Source organism: Pundamilia nyererei, unplaced genomic scaffold (genome assembly GCF_000239375.1).
Source record: "Pundamilia nyererei isolate P.nyererei 1_Seehausen unplaced genomic scaffold, PunNye1.0 scaffold00139, whole genome shotgun sequence".
Lineage (NCBI taxonomy): Eukaryota > Metazoa > Chordata > Actinopteri > Cichliformes > Cichlidae > Pundamilia > Pundamilia nyererei.
The window spans coordinates 1052086-1073891 of NW_005187540.1; the positions used below are offsets into that span (position 1 = coordinate 1052086).

At 50.3% G+C, this 21806-nt stretch overlaps 3 protein-coding genes across 7 annotated transcripts; 1 reads left to right on the forward strand and 2 right to left on the reverse strand.

Annotated features, from left to right (window-relative positions):
- Nucleotides 1-3299: 3299 nt before the first annotated feature.
- On the reverse strand, nucleotides 3300-12694 carry LOC102198276 (zinc finger protein 271-like). Its single transcript, XM_005744150.2, has 12 exons — nucleotides 12162-12694; nucleotides 10278-10350; nucleotides 9838-9947; nucleotides 8897-9597; nucleotides 7519-7827; nucleotides 7178-7338; nucleotides 6948-7013; nucleotides 6798-6856; nucleotides 6348-6655; nucleotides 6163-6249; nucleotides 5760-5913; nucleotides 3300-5558 (listed from the first exon to the last, which is right to left on the reverse strand). Exons 3-12 carry the CDS (start codon nucleotides 9899-9901, stop codon nucleotides 4813-4815), a joined length of 2655 nt encoding a protein of 884 aa, XP_005744207.2. The 5' UTR covers nucleotides 9902-9947; nucleotides 10278-10350; nucleotides 12162-12694; the 3' UTR covers nucleotides 3300-4812.
- A 42-nt stretch (nucleotides 12695-12736) lies between these two features.
- Nucleotides 12737-14989, reverse strand: mrps12 (mitochondrial ribosomal protein S12). 4 transcript variants are annotated; one of them, XM_005744152.2, is made up of 3 exons: nucleotides 14802-14989; nucleotides 13340-13390; nucleotides 12737-13266 (listed from the first exon to the last, which is right to left on the reverse strand). In XM_005744152.2, the coding sequence occupies exons 2-3, from the start codon at nucleotides 13386-13388 to the stop codon at nucleotides 12884-12886; spliced, it is 432 nt and encodes a 143-aa protein (XP_005744209.1). In that variant the 5' UTR covers nucleotides 13389-13390; nucleotides 14802-14989; the 3' UTR covers nucleotides 12737-12883. The 4 variants fall into 4 exon arrangements, with proteins under 4 accessions (XP_005744209.1, XP_005744210.1, XP_005744211.1 ...); XM_005744153.2 differs by having other exon boundaries at nucleotides 14776-14989; XM_005744154.2 differs by lacking the exon at nucleotides 14802-14989 and adding an exon at nucleotides 14684-14764.
- A 526-nt stretch (nucleotides 14990-15515) lies between these two features.
- LOC102199405 (ectonucleotide pyrophosphatase/phosphodiesterase family member 7) lies at nucleotides 15516-21409 on the forward strand. 2 transcript variants are annotated; one of them, XM_005744156.1, is made up of 6 exons: nucleotides 15516-16086; nucleotides 19311-19456; nucleotides 19776-20147; nucleotides 20253-20399; nucleotides 20491-20761; nucleotides 21224-21409. In XM_005744156.1, the coding sequence occupies exons 1-6, from the start codon at nucleotides 15723-15725 to the stop codon at nucleotides 21295-21297; spliced, it is 1374 nt and encodes a 457-aa protein (XP_005744213.1). In that variant the 5' UTR covers nucleotides 15516-15722; the 3' UTR covers nucleotides 21298-21409. The 2 variants fall into 2 exon arrangements, with proteins under 2 accessions (XP_005744213.1, XP_005744212.1); XM_005744155.1 differs by having other exon boundaries at nucleotides 19776-20399.
- The last annotated feature ends 397 nt before the right edge of the window (nucleotides 21410-21806 follow it).

Genomic DNA, 21806 nt, shown 5'->3' on the forward strand with positions numbered 1-21806 from the left:
GAGTTATGATAAAATATCTGCAATGTTTGTTTTTCTTCCTGAATACTGTCGTTGTTTATATTTACTGTGGGAAGGAACGGTAAAAACGGCGTTTTATAAGGAAAACGCTACAAAGCCTGCGAGCAAAGACAAACCTCCCCCCAGCCTTTAATGCTGTAATTTGATTACTTTAATAAACATGTAACTTGGATGGATGCGATGCTGGCGTGACCACAGTGCACGTCTGCTGTCGCCCACAGTGGTCCGAGTGTCCGCTCAGGGAGTTTGTGTGTTCAGACACGTGAAACATTACAGGGAACGTTGGTCACGGTGCTTCCTGCCAGAGAGCAGCACGGCTCCTCCCCAAACCCTCAGTGTCTATACGCGTTTCAAATTGAGAGGTGGGCACCGGCGCCAGAGGTGGGTTTGAATACACAGACCATCCTCTGGATGCCGTGTAGCGTGCCCACCCCCAAGACCCTATATGTAGGTGTTATGAGAGTGTGAGTAATGTGGATGTCTAGGTTGCAGAATAAAATTGAGGCACAGGCGTCAGGAGGGGACAGAGGGGAGTGCCCCACCCTAGTGACACACCTGCACCCCAAGCCCTGCATGTGTGTGGGTGTGGTGGAGCGGGAAGAGGGAGGCACCTGAGGATGGGGAGGGAAGAAAGGAAGGGGAAGCGGCCCCTCCCTAGGGCCAGCTGCCCCGCTGACCCCAGTAGGCACCCCCGCTCCCTGGAGTCCACCAAGGCCAGGGGGCCCAGGCCCATCCGGAGCCCATCTGGGGCACCCGGCAGCGGCACCACCCAGCCCCACATAACCCCGGGCAGCCCCACCCGACCCCATTGCAGAGAAAACTGCACCCGACCCATCATCCAATCATCTCCCAGACTACACAAGACAATAAACACCCAGGTTGAGCTCATTCTCCACCTCTCCTACACCTCTCCCCCACCAGCAGTGAGCTCCTGGAGAGAGGAGACCTCCTGCAAAGGTGTTGCTTATCATTTTTAATATGTACAAAAATAAAATCAAGACGATGAATTTGAATTAAGAACTCAAAGTCTAAGACGTCAAAAATCTGTTAAATAAGGATATAAAAACAAAGGATATATCCATTTCTGTTAAATACAACTGATGGAATTTGCAAAGCAAACTAATCTGCGTTGTGTTATTAATAATCTTGAATGTTCGAATAATCTTCACTACCCGGGTCGCCACCGTAGCAGACACACTCTGACATGATCGGCTCGATTGTGCCACATGTGCTTCTGTACTGTGAGCTGCCCCCTTTTCAAAGATGTTCAACAATGTCTTCAATAATAATTATAAAAACAAAATTGATCTGGGACACACAGCATCTTCCCCCTGGGCCAGCGCACTTTTGGGCCGATGAGCCGGGCTGCAGGCCCAATTACCAGCCCACAGGGTTGGCCTGGAATATCCAATCAGAGTCCTTAATGACACAGGCCCCTCCCCTAGTTGCTGTTCCAGCTTGTAGAAAAAAAATTATTGTGGAAGAAGTTGAAGAAAAGGTGAAGCTGGAAACAATAAAAAGAAATTAAAAGTAGATGCAGCACCGTGTTGAGTTAACCACGTTAGCTGCTGTTAGCTCCTGCACTGTGAACTGTAGTAACAGGCAGTAACCAGGCCTGCACAAGCTGTGGCGACGTGAGGAAGAGACACAGGAAGTGAAATTAACATGGTAAGTAAATAGATGGGGGACATAATTAAGAGAGAACTAAATAAATATGACTTCAGGAAAAACCCAGTGAACTAAAAATATGCAGAACATCTCCAGATGTTTCGACGCGAGCAGCCTGAAGGCCGTGCTGCAGGTGTCTGACACCTGGAGGCGTCAGTGAGGCTCTGTGAGCAGGTGTTTGGCTTCTTCCAAGCTCACAGCAACAGACACGAGCCAGCGCCTGATGAACAGGAGCCGAGTCAGCAGGATCAGCAGAGCTTTTACTCTGGAAGAGCTTCAGTGGTATTTGTTTGTTTGTGTCTCACTTCCATGAATGATCTATGTTCGTGACATCACTAGATGACCAAAACACATCAGGAGTGGAACAGACCACGCCTCGTCCTAGAATCGTTCGGCTTTGACGCGTCGGAGCGTTTAAAGAGCTGAGAGCGGCTTCTTCACGCTGAGCTGTCCTGTTTTGGTGCTTTGGAGCAATCCTGGCCTCCTACTGCTTTGCTACAGAATCGTTTAATTCCGGTGCCATCCAGTGGTACCAGGCCTCTTGGCAAATGCCCAATCTGGTGAAGCTCTCTCTGATGGACCCCCACAGTCCAAAACAGCACGCCAAAAAGGAAAAAAAAAAAAACAGTGTGCTTACACATTAAACCCACCCCAACCGGTCGCAGCAGATGGCCCCGCCCCTCCCTGAGGCTGGGCGGTTTCTTCCTGTTCAAAGGGAGTTTTTCCTTCCCAGGTGCTTCGTACTGTAGAGTGAAAACTCTGCATCAGCAGAAACAACCACCAACAATCACATGACCCCCTGTGAGCAGCACTTTGGTGACAGCGGGAAGGAAAAACTCCTTTTTAACAGGAAGAAACCTCCAGCAGAACCAGGCTCAGGGAGGGGCGGGGCCATCTGCTGCAGCCGGTTGGGGTGAGCGAAGATGTAGCTAAGAATCAGAGGTGGTGCTCTGCACACCACCGAACAGCCCAGAGACGGCGGTCGTTTACCCCATAAATGCATTTGATATGTAAATAATAAAATGCACGAACAGTTTGTGAAGGTCTCAGTTTAATGTTTCAGATTATAAACTCTCTCCATGCTGGGACACCTCAGATTCCTGTCTGCTTCCCACAGACTGAACATGGAAACATTTAAACACAGGAAATATCTACAACTCGTGGGAAAATCCCTCATGGGGAAGTGAAAGGTTTGCTGGACGTGACGTAGAAACTCTCACAGGTATTCTCACCTGGCGGAGATTTCAGTTTCATTCATGGACATAATGGTAAATGGCCTGTATTTGTATAGCTTTACTAGTCCGTAAGGACCCCAAAGCGCTTTACACTATACACAATCATCCACCCATCCACACACTGGTGATGGCAGCTACGTTGTAGCCACAGCCACCCTGGCGCACTGACAGAGGCGAGGCTGCCGGACACTGGCGCCACCGGGCCCTCTGACCACCACCAGTAGGCAACGGGTGAAGTGTCTTGCTCAAGGACACAACGACCGAGACTGTCCAAGCCGGGGCTCGAACCGGCAACCGTCCGATTACAAGACGAACTCCCAACTCTTGAATCAGAATCAGAATCAGAATCAGAATGGGGTTTATTGCCAAATGTTGGGCAGGTTTACAACATTAGGAAATTGCTGCGGTGCCACGATGAGCCACGATCGCCACATAATCCCACTCATTTAAGCTCCCTGTTACACGTTGTTGTATTTAACTTGAGCTGCTGTAACAAGAGAAGATAAATCATACCCAGCAGCCACTTTATTAGCTACACCTTGCCAGTACAGGACTGGACCCTGTTTCTTCTTCCCAGCATCGACGAGGTTCTGGAAGCATTCCTCAGAGACTCTCCGTGTTGACGTGACACCATCACAAACTTACTGCAGAGCTGTGGACCGCATCCATGACATGTGGTGACTGTGGAGGCGTTTGGAGGACGGTGAACTTGTCACGGACGCGCCAAGAAACCATCACGCCCTCCCGACAGAGAGATCCTGGATGTTGTGGCAGATATTCTGTAGCTCATCTGCTTCAGGGTGTGATGTGCTCAGAGACGCTCTTCTGCATACCTTTGTTATAATAAGTTATATAAGTTTGGTCATTCTCCTCTGATCTGGGGCACCACCCGAGCAGTTTCTTCCAGAGATCTGTACTCTGTAAACTCAGCAGCTGTACCTAATAAAGTGGGCAGTGAGTGTAGATATAAAACTTCATAGAGTTCATAGAGGCGTACTGCCACCTGCTGGTAGAAAAATATCAGTCGTGTGACGGGAATATTTCTGTTGTTGACATAATTCCACAGATCTTTCCTCAAGATGCGATGAAGTGTTGGAGCGTTCAGCACTCGTCTTTTAGCGTTTCCTGGTTGTAGTGGAGGAATCTGTGGTTCTGCAGGAACACGCAGCTGCTCGAGCTCCGGAAACAAACTCAGGTTCAGGTTCAGGTGAGCTCAGAGGCTTTAAAGACCTGGTGACTTTAAAAGTGTACAAACTGGTCCAGGGACAGTTTTTTAGTTCAGACTCTACAACAGCACGAAGGCCTCTGTGTAGCTGACCTTTGACCTTCGTATATCAGCTGTTTTACCTCTATAGAAATGAAATCAGAACCAGGGCTGCTGATGTGTAGCACCAAATATTCAACGAGCACTAAAAGTTTGAAAAACCCTTCGTGACCACGCCTCTCGTTTGAAACACGTGACCTCCAAATGAGAAGCTGTCGGCAAAGTTCAGGGGTCACATCCGGACACGCGTCTGTGGTTCAGGCACCAAAAGCACTTTGGTTAAAGGGTCAGTGTGGTCCAATCAGCCGGCCGGATCGTTTGGAGGCAGAGATTCGTTCTGTTACTTGGGATGCTGTTAGCCTAGCTTAGCATACAGGCTGAAGGCTCATGCTTCTTCCTGTTTCTTCACTGCGTCCACGACAGGAATGTAATGACAGCTGCAACAGGAAGTGAGCTGAGGCGGGGCTAACAGCATCTCAGAACCTTTCCTTTAAGGCAGATTTAACCGAGCGCGTCCTCTGAAGTCCTTCTAATATCTGAGGCTGAACTCACACTGGTTTCACTGGTTACTCGCTGACTTTTGTCCACACTGGTTTTCCCAGCACGGGCCTCCCTCTCTCACCGCTTTCAGAGACTCTCATTGGTCGAGGAGGTCCCGGCCTCCCTCAGCCCGGCTGGCTGCAGCTCGTGCTTCTTCATGTGCTTCCTGAAGACTCGGGCTCCGCTCAGGTTCTTCTGGCAGATGTCGCAGAAGTACGGCCGAGCCTCCGAGTGCACGTCCACGTGGTAGGTGAGCTCGAGGGCGCGGCTGAAGCTCTTGCTGCACAGCGGGCACTGGTAGCGGACGCCCGAGTGCGTCAGCTGGTGCTCTTTGAGCGAGCTGCGCTGCTTGAAGGTCTTAGGACAGATGGGGCACTGATACGGCCGGGCGTCGGTGTGCAGACGCTGGTGCCGGCGCAGCGCGCTGGAGAAGGTGAAGCTCTTGCTGCAGATGCTGCAGGTGTAGGGTCTCTCTCCCGTGTGGATCCTCTGGTGCTCTGTCATGTGCACGTGCTGGATGAAGCTCTTCCTGCAGGTGGGGCACTGAAAGGGACGCTCGCCCGAGTGGATCCGCAGGTGCTTCTGCAGCGCCGACGCTTTGAAACAGTCGCGCCCGCAGACGGGGCAGCAGTGCCGTGATTTCCCATCAGCCCCACTGTCGGCCTGTGGATTCAAGGGTCCGCGAGGACTTGTGGGCCCATCGCAATCTAAGGATCCATCAGGGTGTAAAGGTACATCAGGAACTGTGGGCCCGTCAGGGTCTGTGGGCCCGTCAGGGTCTGTGGATCCGTCAGGGTCTGTGGGCCCGTCAGGGTCTGTGGGTCCGTCAGGGTCTGTCAGAGACATCAGAGAGAACTCAGAGGAACACCGACTGCTGCTGAGGAGAGTGCCTGCAGGCTTTATGAGGGCAGTCAGCGTTTCAGGATCAAACATGCAGCCATCCAATCATCATTTAGAAAAAACCAAACTGCCGCTGCCCTCACAGAGCCAGTCAGGAACAATCAATAACTAATTAGTTAAAGATGAAGACTCACTGCCGCGCGCTGGCCTCCAGTCCTCTTCCTCACCATCAGAGTTTATCAGCCCGCTCACGTCTGGCTCTTTACGCTCCTCGCTGTTGCCCCGCCCCTCAGTGGGGTGGGGTTTCTTAATAGAGGGCTCAACTCCGGTGAAAACATCTACGGAGGTCTGTAGAAGTAGACAAAGACAGGAGGAAATCAAACTACAGTTAAATGTTAGCGTGATTATGTCTCCAGATAAATGGAAGTAATTTAAAATCACTGTGACGTGATGTGAATGGCGAGCACGCGGGTTCACACAGAGGACCGGAGCGTCTGTCGGTGAGGCCTTTCATTTACAGCTGCTGCGTTCTGTGCTGACCTCGTTCTGCACCTCAGACCTGCACACAGGTTCACCTGAGACCAGCTGTTTTCTTACCTGCTCATTCACGCCTTCATCCACCTCCTTCTTCTTCATCCCCAGCTCCACCTTCCCGCCCTCGATCTTCATGTCGAACCAGAACACCTGAAAGATGCACAAAATCTGATCTGAGTGCAGTTTCTATCTCCCGCCTTCAGTCAAACGCACGCTCAGATGAAAGAGGTTTGAAGTCTGGGCGTCACCTTGTCGGCGGGGTCGGCGATGAGCCCGTCCCTGATGTGGGTCCTCATGTGCTGGCGCAGCAGGCAGGGCTTCAGGAAGCTCCGGGGGCAGATGCTGCAGGCGTGCGGCTTGTCGGCCATGTGGGTCTTCCTGTGCACTCGCAGGGTGGCCGCGCTGCTGAGGATCTTCGCGCATACCGGGCAGCGGTGCGGCTTCTCCGAGTCGTGGACCTTGGCGTGCTCCAAGAGAGCCGACATCCCCGGGAAGCTCCTCCCACAGCTGAGGCAGCTGTGGGAGGAGCTTCCCTTCGGAGTATCGGTGCTCCCGTCTGAGAACGAACAGGAAGAGGGAGTGAAGGACGTGCGTAACTCAGCTGTTCATGTCACCTGGTGCCGTATCGTTAAAGCTCGCTTCAGTGTAAACCTAAGCTCCACGGTTCCTTCAGCCTGTTCCCACCCACACAGATTTACCCACTGCCACAGCCCACCCGAATGACGCTGACCAGTGTGAGAGGAACTTGTTCCACTCTCTAAAACACAACAATAAGCTCAGTCACTTTAAATGTCACATCCTTTTTCTTATTTTGGTCCCTGATGCAGAATTATTCACAATCACCGGACCTGACAACCCTCTGCAAACGTCCTCCACAGCTGTTCAGACCTCCCGAGTCCTCGCCAGCTAATCTGCTGTAGGACACGCAGGAGCACGCCAACATCCAACAGCAGCACACCGGCGCCGAGGAAAGGTGTTAGCTGAGATGTGACGGATGTTCAGGGATAACGTTTACACTCTGGAGTCATTCAGGAGAAAAAGCCTCCGTGGATTCTCACAGCCTAAAAGGACGGACAGCTAAACTGTGGAGAACATAACGTGTGGCATGAAATGAAAAGCCGCTTTGCCGCAGCGCGAACGGGCCGACCCGTCTGAAACGAGGAGCTGGAGTTTCTCACCGGTCGCCGAGTCTGCGTTCCCGTTCTCCACTTTCATCCCGCTGAGCGATTCACCCGTTTTCTGGAACAGAGCGCAGATCTGAGGTCAGTTTACCTGCATCAGCTGTGAGCAGATTATGAAGCTAACCTGCGGCTCCTACATTTCAAACACGTCCTCCATCGAGGACGTCAAATAATCCTCTTACATTCTGCACTTATTTCCAATTTCTGCATGTTTCTGAAGTCGAGGCTGACTGCTCACCGGCTGGTCTGAAGGCTGTGATTGGTCGTCAGCGGCGGCGGTGCTGCACTCTTCCCTGCCGTGGATCTCCTGATGCTTCCTCAGCACTCTGAGCACAGAGAAGCGCTTCATGCAGACGTCGCACTGGTACGGCCTCTCTCCGGTGTGAGAGCGCATGTGCTCCTTCAGCCGCGACGCTCGGCCGAACTCTCGGCCGCAGACGCCACAGGTGAACTGCTGCGCCCTCTGGTGGAGCTGCCGGTGCTGCAGCAGCTTCTCCACAGACAAGAAGTCCTTCTGACACAGGAAGCAGTGAAGATTCATCTCCCCCTGAGTTTCAGACAGACGGAGAACAACCTGAAGCTTCAACTTTTAGCTCAAACCAACTCACAGCAGCAGCTTTATATCTTTACAGGGAGGAAGACAGAACCAGGCTCGGGAAGAGAAAGCAGAGAGTAAACAGAGGTAATGCTGATAGTGTCTGTCTGAGTGCAGACGAGACACCCGATATCTCGCCCTCTGTGGCGACACCTTGTGTCTTAAAATAAAGACCCGAGAATCGAATCGCAGACTCGGGGGTCAGAAGGGCGTCGACTACCATAATGAGTCCAACCTGGAGTTGAAGAGACAAAATGATCCCTGAGAGGAACCAGGAGAGCAGAGGGGACCCTGTCCCAGCACTCTGCTGTCAGGTTAACACCTGGTGCTCAACATCTGGTTCTCCAGCTGTGGGGGGACACATTACTGTTCGACTTCACTGGGAATTGTCTGATGTTTCCTCAGAGAACGTCAGTCTTCCTTCTCTCACCCCAACCAATCACAGCAGATGGCCCCGCCCCTCCCTGAGCCTGGTTCTGTCCGAGGTTTCTTCCTGTTAAAAGGGAGTTTTTCCTTCCCACTGTCGCCAAAGTGCTGCTCATAGGGGTCATATGATTGTTGGTGGTTGTCTCTGTGTGTGTTGTTGTAGGGTCTACTGTACAACATAAAGAACCTTTGGAGCTTTAAAACTGAATTGGATCGCTGTGAGCTCCACGGCGTTTCTCCTGTTATCCGTCCGAGTCCTGAATTCTGCTTGAATGGTCCAAATGAATTCCCACCTCTTTTCCCAGGATTTCAGTGTGAAGTTGGAGGAGGTCAGGGCAAAGCGTGACACTAAGTGAAACTAAGTGAATTTAAGCTTCAGTTCGTTGAGCTTGAACCTGATTTTATTGCTTATGACAGACAGAAACTGCGAGGAGCGGCGCGTGAGCCAGAAACAGCCAATCACAGCGAGCCTCTCGCCTACTTTAAGTCACGACACAAAAGGAAAATGTGACACTTCTAAGGAAACTGTTCACTAAGACCAATCCCTCCTTTCACTCTTCCAGCAGTCATGTGACCACACCTGTGTAACACTCACCTCTCCGTCGACACCTTCGACTTTGACCACCTGGATCTGCTCGGCGTGCTTCTGCAGGTGTTTCCTCAGCAGACCCGGCCTGTTGAAGCTCTTGCCGCACAGCGAGCAGGGGTGCGGCTGCTGCCCCGTGTGCAGCCTCACGTGATCCCTGAAGGACGACGCCGTGGAGAAAACCTTCTCGCAGACGGAGCAGGAGTACAGGTTCTGTCCCGTGTGGGTTTTCTGGTGGTCGACGAGCCCCGTCCTGGAGGCGAAGCTCTTGGGGCACAGCGAGCAGAGGAACGGCCTTTCTCCAGTGTGAGTGCGCTCGTGCTGGACGAGGTGGCGCCGCTGGACAAATCCTCTCCCGCACACCGAGCAGCAGTGGGGTTTCTCTGCGGCGTGGCCGAGCCGGTGACGCCGCAGGCAGCTGAGCTGGGCGTAGCTGACACCGCAGTCGGGGCAGGAATAGGGCTTCTCTCCGGTGTGAACCCGCTGGTGGACCGCCACGTTTATCTTCTTTGTGAAGCGTTTGCTGCACAGCGAGCAGCTGTACGGCTTCTCGCCCGTGTGGGCGGTCATGTGATCGACCAGGCGGGAGGGACGCGAAAACTCCCGGCCGCATACCGAGCACCGGTGGCGGCGCTTTGACCGGTGAGCGCTGTCTGAAGCCGGTTCATCTGGTACAGAGAGACTCTGCACACCTGGATCGAGCCCCGCCCCTGCAGGACACAAACACATAAATGATCATTAAAATCACGTTTTAAAGGATTTCAACTTTCAATATGAATCACGTGAAAACCAATCAGAAGAGCAGCGGTAGAGGAGGACGCTGGGCAGACGCTCCTCCTGCAGCCTGTTGCTGATACCTGCAGAGCTGTTGGATCCAGCCTTGGCCTGATATCAGCGCTCCCCCCGTAACTCCACTCTGACACTAAAATAACCCAACGAGGGTCCCTAACCTTGAGCAGGGAGCTGCTGACAGTCCTCTCCTGTTTCCTCAGGCTCCTCCTTCACTCCATTCATCTCCTCATGCTCTCCTCCTCAGTGTTGATGCGTCTCCTTCAGGCTTCTGAAATAATAATAATGGATTGCATTTATAGAGCACTTTACAACACCACTATTCAGTCACTCTCACATTCACACACTGGTGGAGGCTACAGATGTAGCCACAGCTGCCCTGGGGCAGGCTGCCATATCGCGCCATCGGCCCCTCTGGCCAACACCAGTAGGCGGTAGGTGAAGTGTCTTGCCCAAGGACACAACGACCAGGACAGACAGAGCAGGGGATTGAACCAGCGACCTTCCGGTCCCTGAACCACATTCGCTCCGACCAATAAACAATTGTACACAAGCTTCCTGCTCACGGTGAAAGCACCAGAGTGTTAGTGTGCAGACGTACCTGAAGCCTGGTTGGTTTCCTCTGAGATGAGCCGCATGAAGCCGCCGTCGCCCGGCTGGAGTGAATCCTCACACTGAGACAGAAGCAAACATTAATCAACCTTAAACGTTCGTCAGCGTCTGCGACACCACTCTGTCCTGATGACACACCGATGAGCCAGCGTGGCTCACCAGCATCAGGAGTCTTCTCTCATTCCTCTGTCCTCGTGACCTGAAAAGAAGCCTCGGCGCTCCACGCTGACGGATGTTTCACTGATCGGTCGCTTTGAATCAGCTAGATCGATACACCGCAGCCCTGCCTCCTCTCCATTTGCACACAGCATCACTCAGCTTAACTTCATCATCCTCCGGACCTCTCCACGTATCACTGGACGCCTCCTCCCCACAGACCACTACCCTACTGGGGGCCACTTCTCCAACAGAAGGGAAACAAGGAGAATTTAACCTTTATCTGTTCAAATCATGGTCAGTATATGCGAGGTGGTCAGGAGGTCCAAAAGTGAGTCTGCAGCCATCTGTGAGACATGGTGGAGGCTCTGTCCTGGTTTCAGCTGCATGTCAGCCAGCGTTGGAGAGCTTTGATCAAACTGATCAAGTATGATCATCAGAGTTTGATCCACCATGCAGGAACATCTAGAAACATCTGATTGGCAGCACCTGCCAGCGCAGTGAAAGCACATCTGGATAGAAACACATGCAGTGGATCGCCACAGGCAGTTTTAGACTCAGATCAATTGTGGGATTAAGTACTGAACAGTCGCGAGCAACGTGATGCTGCCGCACAGTCGACGGCAAAACGACACAGGAAGCCGAGCTCGACTCCGCGGGCACCGCATGCTGCGCTCTGTTGGTCACAGGGAGCTGTGCTGAGATAAAGAAACACATCGGTGTGTTTGTAAGAACACTGTTATTATAACGTTACAGGACACTGTGCCAGCGCTACAGGACGAAAGAGACTGAACAGAAAATGTGAATGTACGTTTAAGCTTCAAGCTATTAAAAAGTCACTTTATAACAAAATAAATACAAACCAACAAAAATATCTTTCATACAAAAAGTAAACTTTGTTCAAATGTGCATCGTCCACATGAACAGTACGTTTGAAATCCATGTGTACGTTTTATTTTTAAATGTTCAATTAATTTTGTTTGTGCTCCAAATAAATTAGAAATTGCCCTCTTCTCTTGTTCTGTGCCCCACCTGAGCCCCAGGTGTGGGACCATCACTGTGGAACACCATAAGTCATGGATGGGCCTCCCCAGAGCCCGGACCCCTGAAGCAGTGTGGCAGAAACCGGCAGAAACATCCAAAGCAGCAGGCCGGAGAGCTGCTGGAGGAAGCTGCCCGAGTGGTTCAGTGTTTGCACATATTTCACATTTTCATCACAGAACATAAAGAAATGAGGTGGCTCAAGACTTTTGCACAGCGCTGTGTGTCTGTCTGCTCTCACTGTCTGTTTCTTCTTCCTTTACCGCACTGTGAGCATTAAAGCGTGTGTTCGGAGCTTCCTGATCACACAGACAGCAGCTCGGAGCTCACGCTGATGGTTTTTGGTGCTTTAACTCGGAGCATCAAACGGACAGCCAGCTAGCCCATCAGCTAGCCTAGGAGCTAGCCCGCTATGTTAACGTAAAGCGTTCAGAGAGAAGCCCGGAGCTTCAAACACACTCGTCCGTACAGAATGGGCAAAGAAACGCCCGAAAAAGGATCTAAACCCGACGGTGTTACAGGAGCATCCCTGACAGCAGAGCGGCTGATGCTTAGCTGTGAGTGCGGCTAGCGCATGCTAACGCTAATTAGCTGTGATGGAGGCGGAGCGCCGGTTTAAAGGCTTCACAGCCGCCTTTGGCGAGCTAACCTGCAGGTGTACGGATGGAGCTCTCACCTGTCTGTCAGCAGCACTCACACCGACTCCAGGAGAACTGAAAACCAGAGAATGTTTTTAAAAAAATGAAGAGCCAGACAGCAGGTGAGTCCCAACTGAACCCAACAGTGCTGCCGCCGCTGGCCGGAAGGTGAACTACAACAACACTGCAGCGAGAGGCGGGCGTCCGCGTGCGCTCACGCACACTTGAGGTGACACAAAAGGAGCCAGATGTTTCCATCTACGTCATCATACTTCACCTCAGCCTCACCAACATCTGCAGCAGCTTCACAGTCACCTGTGAACTCTGCGGGTGAGACTGCAACAACCTGGAGGTTACTCACCTGGAACTCATGGACAGGTTATCACACAGGTCAAGCCAAGGCCTTTATTTTATTCTTCCTCCCACATGAAGGCAAACTGAATATTTGAGCTTATTCATCTCTTCATCAAATATGCAACACGGCGGCGAGGCTGCCTCTGTGAAAGGCGGCGCCGCCTGTTTTTTAGGGACTTCCCTCTGAAATGTGACCTCGACACGTGCTGTAAACAAACACCAACTCAAACTGAAGTGACGACAACAACAACAGTGTGGGTTTTTTTAGGATGAACAGGAAGTGTCTTTAATTCTGGACACTGACAGCAGATCATCACAAACATGGAGCTGAGTGAAGCTCAGGACCGTCGCCGCCGCTGGCAGGAGGTCACCACACACACCTTGCACCCCTCCCCCCACAGTCAGTCTACTGCTTCTTCTTCACCACGTGAGCGCAGTCATATTTGCCCCGCACCACGGTGAGTTTGACCCCGGGCAAGTCCTGTGTCCGACCCCCCTGCACAAGCACCACGTTGTGCTCCTGCAGGTTGTGCCCCTCCCCGGGAATGAACACCACCGCCTCCTTCCCATTGGACAGCCGCACGCGGGCGCACTTCCTGTTGGCGGAGTTGGGCTTCTTGGGCTTTCGGATCATCGTCTTCAGGATGACCGCCTTCAGCTGGGGGCGGCCAAACGTGGCTCCAACGGCTTTGGGAGGGACTTTGGGCTTCCCTTGGCGATGCATCTGGTTGAGCGTGGCCATGGTCCTGGACAGGAGGGGGGCGGTCCATGCAGAGGCGTGCTGGGACGCTGCAGAGGGAGGGGTTTATGGTTAAACGCTGAAATAAAGTCGGCGCTTGTTCACCTGATGTCTGACACTCACCTTGAATCAGCGACGTCAGTGCCGGTCTCAGACTCCACAGAGACGCCATTCCTGAAACATCAGACGAGAACATCTGTCAGGAGACCGTCAACCATCAGCTGACACGCCCACATCAAACACTCGATTATTTCAGGTTGGTATTTTGGGCTGGGTCACCTGACCCCTCAGCGGGTCGCATCTTTTAACGTCAGCTCCGCCCAAACTTTTCATCAGCACTTTAAAATCAAACGTTTGTCTGCGACGCGTTTGGGACGACTCGTCACAGGACTCTGGCATTTATTCAGGAAACAGAGCGGTCCTCGTCTTTGTCCGTCAGACGAGCGTCGGCGCAAAGTCTCGTGTTATAAATCAAACAGCTCACTGACAGCTGGACTCGCTCATCGGCTGTGAAACTTTACTTCCTCCCTGCGAGGTCAGTTTGGCTGTTACTACACGTCAGCACCTGTAACAGTACAAAAACATAAAACTGCAGCTCTGCAGCTGTTAAACTGCACGTGAAACACGTTGTGTATAAAGGCTCATTTGCATCATGGAGCCCTGCTCTCTAGAACTGACTGTGTGTGAAGCTGGATTTAAGAAATTGTGCTTTATAAAGTTTTTAACAGCATGTTTACAGCCATCTCGTTTCAGTACAGGTGGTGTTGGTTGGTCACAGCTACAACAGTTTCTGTAACTGACCTCAGGTCAGCAGGAAGCGTGTGCCAAGAACAGCACCACAGTAACTAGAAGCATCCTCAGCTCTGAGATCTGATCTGGGCACAAAGACCAGCAGCTGGTGGCCGACAGGTGTGTCCGGGTTCTGGTGGCGTACTCGGAGAACAAGCCGCTGAGAGCTTTGAGTTGATGGAAACCATTTTAAAAGGCGACTGTGCAGGACTGGGAGCCAGTGACGTGTTACCGTAATCTAACCTGCTCGATATGAAACATGAATTCATCTGATTACAAAGAAGCTGAAAAGAAACTAAAAGGTTCGTCTTGGCAGCAGGACACGAGCTTTCCGTGGCTGCTTTAGAATTAAACCTTTGTTTTTACGCGCGAGCACGCAGCAGCTCTCGGTGGGTCCTCGTGCACGCGTCAGCGTTTAACGTCTGTTAAACTCGAGAACTGAACGCGTGCACTTGTTCCACTAAACCTGCGGTGGGCAACTCCAGGCTCGGGGCCGGTGTCCTTGAACCAACACAGCTGATTTAAAGGCTAAATTAGCTCCTGCAGTTCTCCAGAGGTTCTCCTAATCATGTGGTTCAGGTGTGTTGACCCAGGGTGAGATCTAAAACCTGCAGGACACCGGCCCTCGGGGCCTGGAGTTGCCCACCCCTGCACTAAACTCCTGTGGAAGGAGCATACCTGTGCACGCGCTGATGTTTATACGTAGACAGCGTGGCTAACGCTTAACATCGGCTAGCTTCAGGACACACGCGCACACACACAGGGGTTACCGGAAGTTTGCTCGCTCCACGCACACCTGCTGAGAGTCCCGGACAAACAGCCTCCACGCCGGCGGAAGGAATCGGAACTCTGACCGGTCAAAGTATTGACGGCATTCCAGTGAAATCTATCAAGGACGTCGCGGCACGAGCACCACGACCTCTCAACAACCCGGAAATCCTTCCGCTGTCAGTGCGGCCTCCACTGGTGCATTACTGCCCCCTGCAGGACGAAATATGGCCTGCATTTGTATAGCGCTTTACTCAGTCCCTAAGGACCCCAAAGCGCTTTACGCTACATCCACCCATTCACACACACAGTCACACACACAGTCACACACACAGTCACACACCCATTCACACACACAGTCACACACACAGTCACACACTGGCAATGGCAGCTACATTGTAGCCACAGCTGTCCTGGGGCGCACTGACAGAGGCGCCCCAGGACCAGCGGACGGGGTCACTTCGCGTTTCTCCTGATTTCTTCTACTTCCTCCTGCTGTCCATCCATGAACCTCCTGAGCTCCTCTTCTCCTCCCTCCTCCGCACATGCTCAGACCTTCACAGCAGGCCTCACCTCGGTCTTTAAACCTTCCTTTTCACTCGTGCCGCTCTCCTGTCAGAAATCACGACTCATCTCCTCGCAGCTTCTCTGTACGTTTTCATTGTATTCTACAGTTTGTAATAAACGTCATCGTCACCAACACTTTATTTAAACACTTATTTAAATGTGTTGTTTTTTCCTGCTTATCATTGTGTATTATTCTGTTTTTATTGCATTTGGCTCTGTTATCAGTTCAGGAGTACAGGTGGCGCACTTTGGTTTCAGACTCTGTAATTACACTAATAACTCTGTAATTACTCTGCAATGGGGTTTTCAGCCAGAGCCGGATCAAGAAGGTCAGCTCAAGTCCTGATAAGTGGCTGAGGCTCCAAGGTTTCGTGCTTCACACATGTCAGCTGATCTCTATCAGACACGATTACACATTAACCAGGTGGTCCACAGGTGTGCAGGACAGGTAAAGCAGCTACAGCCTCGCTCCGAGCTGCAGTCAGTCGGAGTGAAGATGAAGATGAGGCCACAGCTGCTCCTGGTTCTGACGGCGGTCGTCTGCGCTGCCGCCAAGCCTCTGAGCAAGGCGGCGATGACGAGTAACAAGCTGCTGCTGATCTCCTTCGACGGCTTCAGGTGGGACTACGACCAGGACGTGGACACGCCGAACCTGGACCAGCTGGCTGCGGACGGGGTCAAGGCCAAATACATCACCCCTCCGATGCTGACCATGACCTCGCCGTCCCACTTCACCACCATCACCGGTAACCATGACAACTTCATTTTAATATCAATTTAGTTTCAAAGTTGCAGCGGTCACAGCCAGTACTGCATTACTGCATGCGCTGGAAAGTACACACACTGTACAAATATTAAATACCTGAAAGTACTTAATATTTGTACAAGACAATACAGTACAACTTTGTATAGCACATTTAAAACCAGCAGTACACCAACGTGCTTTACAGTAACACAATCATTTATAGAAAGGCAACATTAACAGGGAATAAATACACCAACAGGTGGAGAGCACTAATCAGCCACAGCGCAGTGAAAATATGTAAAAGAAAATACAAACAACTCGACTATTCAACAACAAAATGACATTTAAATGATTAAAACTACATAAAGAACATTTGCAGGATACAGACACTAACTAGGGAAGGCTGGGTTGAATAAAAAGGTTTTCAATCGCGATTTCAAAGATTGGACTGATTCAGACTCACGAATAGCAGTAGGAAGGTCATTCCAGAGTTTGGCTGCAGCTGTGGCAACAGCACGATCACCTCTGGTCTCCAACCGTGCCCTTGGTTCCCCCAAGAGATCTCAGTGCTCTACTAGGAGTGTACAGGCTGAGAAGTTCAACAAGATAGCTGGGAGCAATGTGGTGTGTAACTTTAAAGGTAAGCAATAGTATTTTAAAATCAATACGGTATTTGATAGGAAGCCAGTGCAGGTCAGTGAGGATAAGAGTGAGACTCAAACCTGCCAGTTCCAGTTTGTACAGGAGCAACAAAACTCGAACGGAGTCTCATGATGCAGCTGAAATCTGTCTGATCGACATGAACGGAAATATATTTGTGTCCTTTTGTATTTATACCTCTGTCTTTATCTACTAATATCTGTCTCTGCACTTACATGAGTGCTGGATTAGGGCTGGGTTTTTATAATCGATTCATCGATTAAAATCTATTCTGGCTTGGATAACGTAAAATCGATTCATTAAAATCCTGAATCGATTTTTTAATATAAATTTATTTTGCCCAAAATGCCAGAATCTCTGGTGACATCTCACAAAATTTCAAGAACCACCAAACAGCTAAGACAGTAAATGAGAGCAGGTACAGGCTTCTGCACAGAGACTTAAACACACAGCGCGACCCGCGGATCAGAATCAGTGAGATGTGACTTTCTCACGGTCGGGGCTGGAAGCCGACAGCTCGCTGACTCTGATCTGTCGGCGCTGTGTGTTCACGCCCTTTATGAGCCGATTCTAAAGCTGTTAGTTTGATGTCTCTCCAACAATATTGACCGAACCAGCAGCAAAAGAAGATCCAAACGCTTCACATGAACATCGTCATGATTCACTCTGACTTTCACTGTTTTGCTTCCACCACACAGCTCTCTCTCTCTCTCTCTCTCTGTTTTCTTCATTATTGGCTTGCTTGTTAGCACCAGTCTACTGTTGCTTACAGGCTGTCGGCCGCTGTTTTTTTCCTTTTACTTACTTCCAAAAAGAAAACCTCATTTCTGCCGTTCAATACTGAACAAATGTAAACTTTTTAAAATTATGCAAAATGCAAAACGCCGTGTCTCTAATAAAACCTCTGTAACGTCAGAGGTGATGTTCATGTGCTGATTAATGGTTTTCTTTCGTTTTTGATCTCCTGCAGAATATTTTTATAAAATCCCAGAACAGGAGAATCACCTTCATGTTTTTCTGTTTTATCTTCAGCTACTTTGACACAAAGGCCTCGCTGTGATGCTCACACCTGTGATAAAGTCTCGAAAGTGTCAGCTTCCTTTTTATAGATACAAAAATATGTAAATGTACCGATCTGAATTATAATATGACAGATATGGGCAGATCTGAATTATATTTCTGACTGTCAAAATTTCCCAGATTCAAATCGAATCGATTCGGGACCTTGTGAATCGGAATTGAATCGATTCTAGAAATCAGTGACGATACCCAGCCCTATGCTGGGTGTTTGTAGGTATGAAAACTCAGTTTCCCCCTGGGATTAATAAAGTCTCTCTGATTCGGAAAAAATCTGGGAGAGATGTTCCAGAAAAAAATCAATATCTTAAAAGTTATAATTTACAAACTGCGAGAGCTGTCTGCTTTAGCTGCTTTACAACTATTTTAAGGCTTTTTGAAAATATGAATTAATTTCTGTGACCAAGACATTAAAAAACGAGACCGGAGCAGCAAAGAACAGGTTGTGCAGACGTGGTGCTAAAAACAGCTGGATAGGAGCCACACACAGTAGAGTCGGGCTGATAACCGGCCTCAGCTGGACTGTGATCATCAGGATCAGCGAGTTGGAGCAGACACGCTCCTCCATAACGTGTCAGTTTACTGCTGATGTATCAGTACGTGCTGCTGATAATACGCCTCTGAGTGCAGCTTTAATCTGTAATAAATACATGATTTAAAAACTGCTTTCACAGGCACTATCAGACGGGTTAGCTGTCATGTATGTGAGCAGTTTGATTTATAATGCATCAAATCAGTGACCTCAGATTAGGTCCATGTAGTTAAGGAAGCCAGAGAGATAAGCTGTGACGGTGCTGCTGGGAAATAAACCCGTCCGAGACCAGAGTCCAGCGACTGCTGCTCCAGGGACAGGTTTAATCTGAGCCGAGGGTCACGGACACGCGACGATGATGTTAACCAGCTGCTGACGCCGCCACACTTTCTGACATTCAACTTGAACCTTTTGCAGACCGTGTGTGACGCCCATCCCACGGTCTGGTCTGTTAGCTGTGCCTGGAGGACAGCCTGTGATGATGGGAGGAACATTCGCTAATGCATCTCCCTCGTGGCCTTTCAGCCAATAAAAGCTTCCTTATTGGTTTAGTTGGTGATACCTGCTGATTCAGCCTGCACAGTGTAGATCGGCTGTGCAGCACAAACATCTCTGCTTGCTTTGCTGCTTGTCCAGGATTCAAGCCTGTGACCTCATGCATTTATGTCTCAGAAGTTGCACATAGAGTAAAACACAGATGTGTGCAAATCCCTCCAGACAATCTGTAGATTATTTACCTCCTTACCTGTGGGGAAAGAAAGCGAAGGCCATGCACAACCTAAAATCTGGCTCAGCTTCTGTCGGCGTTTCACATCGTCTCCAACTCCTAAATAAAAAGATCACTAATATCCGACCTCTGATAGTCCCTCTCAAATAAAGGATCTTACTTTCTGTCTGCTTTCAGTTTCCAGAGTGGTGCAGTGAAATGTGCTAAAACCTTCCTGTGTGTTCTTTAGGCCGATGGGTGGAGGATCATGAAGTCGTCCATAACTTGATGTTCAACCAAGAGACGAACCTGAAAGTTCCTCACAAAGAGACGCTGAAAAGATCGGAGTGGTGGGACAACGGAGCTCTGCCGCTGTGGATCACCGCTCAGAACCAGGTGAGTCGGGGTGAAGGATGAGCTGCACTGACACAGGAGGACACTGTGGTTATTTTACCAAACACGCAGGAGAGCACCAGATGTAGAAAGTAGACCACATCTAAAGGTGCGATTTCTATGTTTGTCTAATTCGAGGAAAAGTTGGATTCTTCAGGAACATCACTGATAAAAAACAGGAAACCAAGCTGATGAAATCTGGCTGCTTCCTGTGAACGCGAGAGTGCTTCCAACACTTCTGGGCTGTTTGCAGCCATAACACGATCACAGAGCAGGAGTGCGATGTGGTGCTTACCATTCTGTTCAACTATTCTAATTTCAGGGTCTGAAAACAGCTTCCTTCTCCTTCCCCGGAGGCGGAGCCAACTACAGCGGCCAAGCGGTCAATCGAGTGCTACTGGAGGAGTCCGGCCACCCCGACGACAATGAGACCGAGTGGCGTCAGAAGATCGACACGGTGATGAGCTGGTTCTCCGAGGAGGACTTCCACCTGGTGACGCTGTACTACGGCGAGCCAGACAACGTGGGCCACGCCAAAGGGCCGGACACGCCGGACCGGAAAGAGATCATCCGTCAGATCGACCGCACCATCGGCTACTTGAAGGACGCTATTGATCACCACAACCTGACCGACGGGCTGAATGTCATCATCACCTCTGACCACGGCATGACCACAGTAAAGAAGAAGCCGCAGGTAGACGAGGTCATCCTCAACAAATACCTGAATTTATTCGAGGTCGCTAAATTTGAAATTCTCGACTACGGTGGGTTTGGCATCCTGACGCCACATCCGGGGAAGGAGCAGGAAGTTTTTGACGCCCTCTCCAACGTGCCCAATATCACGGTGTACAAGAAAAATGAGATTCCAGAAAGCTTCCATCTCGCCAAAAGTGAGCGTCTGCCTCCCATCGTGATCATCGCAGATCTGGGATTCAACCTGAACTCTGTAAGTACCCCAACGTTTTACCTCCAAGAACCAAGAGCAAAATTCAACAAATCTAGAGAACGTATATCGACTTCATATCGTTTCACACCAGAGATTCATCGTCTACGTGAATAAAGGTGACCACGGCTTCCATAACACTGAGATGGACATGAAGACCATCTTCAGGGCCTTCGGCCCGAGCTTCAAGAGGAGCTACCTGTCCGAGCCGTTCGACAGCATCCACATCTACCCTCTGATGTGCAAACTGCTGCAGATCCAACCAGCGCCGCACAACGGGTCCCTGAGCGTGACCGAGGACATGCTGCTCCCCGCCACCACGGCCAAGCCTTCGCTCACAACGCCGCAAGGCTCTTTTACCACAGGTGCGTTGCCCTCGTCTGACGCTCTTCTAGAGTAGCGGTCTGTTATCCAAGGTTCAGGTAGACTCGTCTTTTAAGTCTGGCTTGAGTTCAGGGTCAGTTCACGTTCTCGCAGATCAACTCGCCACCTCACAACTTTTGAAGATGAAATAAATCATTTCATCTATAAAAAGGAAGAATTCTGTACATTGCTTACAGACCTGTCGTAAGTCCGTATCATTTGGTGCCATTGGTCGTCAGGCATTCGCATTAAAAACTCTGGCCCCGCCCACTGCTCATCACCACTGATACAAGATGCTGAAGCTACAGCCAGCTTTTAAAGGCGTCTCCAGTCCAATCAAAGAATTATTTCATATCATAAGTGAGTTTAATAAGACCAGGTAAAAACTAGCCTAGCTTAGCTTTCAGCTCTGAGTGCAGATCATGTGACGTGCACGTTAACCACGACGCTCCTTTCCTTTCCAGCTGGATCGCAGGGAGCTCGGCTGTCCGTGGCTCTGCTGCTGGCCATGCTGCTGTCCATGTTCGCCGTGCTGTAACTGGTCCAGGATCAGTTTGACGTACAGCTGGATTCAGCGGTTTCCTCATTTACTTTCACTCTGAATGTTGTAGCGTTTGCTTCTCCAATAAACATGAACAACATGAACATTTTTAAAGGCTTATTTTCTGTTTCCTTTTTAACATGTTGTGTTTCACCTGATGTTCCTCTCGGAGGCGTTTCCGTTCGGTCAGACTGAACGCTGGTTGGACATTTTATCAGGTTGTGTCTGATACTGTGAGGACTGCGGGAGCCTCTGGTGGATGTGGAAGGAAATGCAGCTTTTGCATCAAATCTCTTTATTGTCAAATTGTTGAAATAAATCCATCAGAGATCAGCAGCAACTCCTGAAATGATGGAGACGACTAGAGAGGTCACGTGACTCGCTGTGATCGTCGCCACCGAACTGATTTATTAAACTTTACAAAGAAACTACGACAACAGCAGCTGTGACGTCATTCATTTTTCTGCTGTAGGCAACCAGGTGCTGTACAGAGACCACACACACAC

Bases quoted from the DNA above. Each gene is read 5' to 3' on its own strand.
- LOC102198276 (XM_005744150.2), bottom strand. From the start codon at position 9,901: ATGAATGGAGTGAAGGAGGAGCCTGAGGAAACAGGAGAGGACTGTCAG. The intron at 7,014-7,177 runs GCTGTCCGTCCT...CGTGTCCTACAG, and splicing joins GTTATGTTCTCCACAGTTTA to CAGATTAGCTGGCGAGGACT. The intron at 5,559-5,759 runs GTGAGTCTTCAT...TGTCTCTGACAG, and splicing joins CTGGAGGCCAGCGCGCGGCA to ACCCTGACGGACCCACAGAC.
- mrps12 (XM_005744152.2), bottom strand. From the start codon at position 13,388: ATGGCGTCTCTGTGGAGTCTGAGACCGGCACTGACGTCGCTGATTCAA. The intron at 13,267-13,339 runs GTGAGTGTCAGA...CTCCCTCTGCAG, and splicing joins ACTGACGTCGCTGATTCAAG to CGTCCCAGCACGCCTCTGCA.
- LOC102199405 (XM_005744155.1), top strand. From the start codon at position 15,723: ATGTCAGCTGATCTCTATCAGACACGATTACACATTAACCAGGTGGTC. The intron at 16,087-19,310 runs GTAACCATGACA...TGTGTTCTTTAG, and splicing joins CCACTTCACCACCATCACCG to GCCGATGGGTGGAGGATCAT. The intron at 19,457-19,775 runs GTGAGTCGGGGT...TTCTAATTTCAG, and splicing joins GGATCACCGCTCAGAACCAG to GGTCTGAAAACAGCTTCCTT.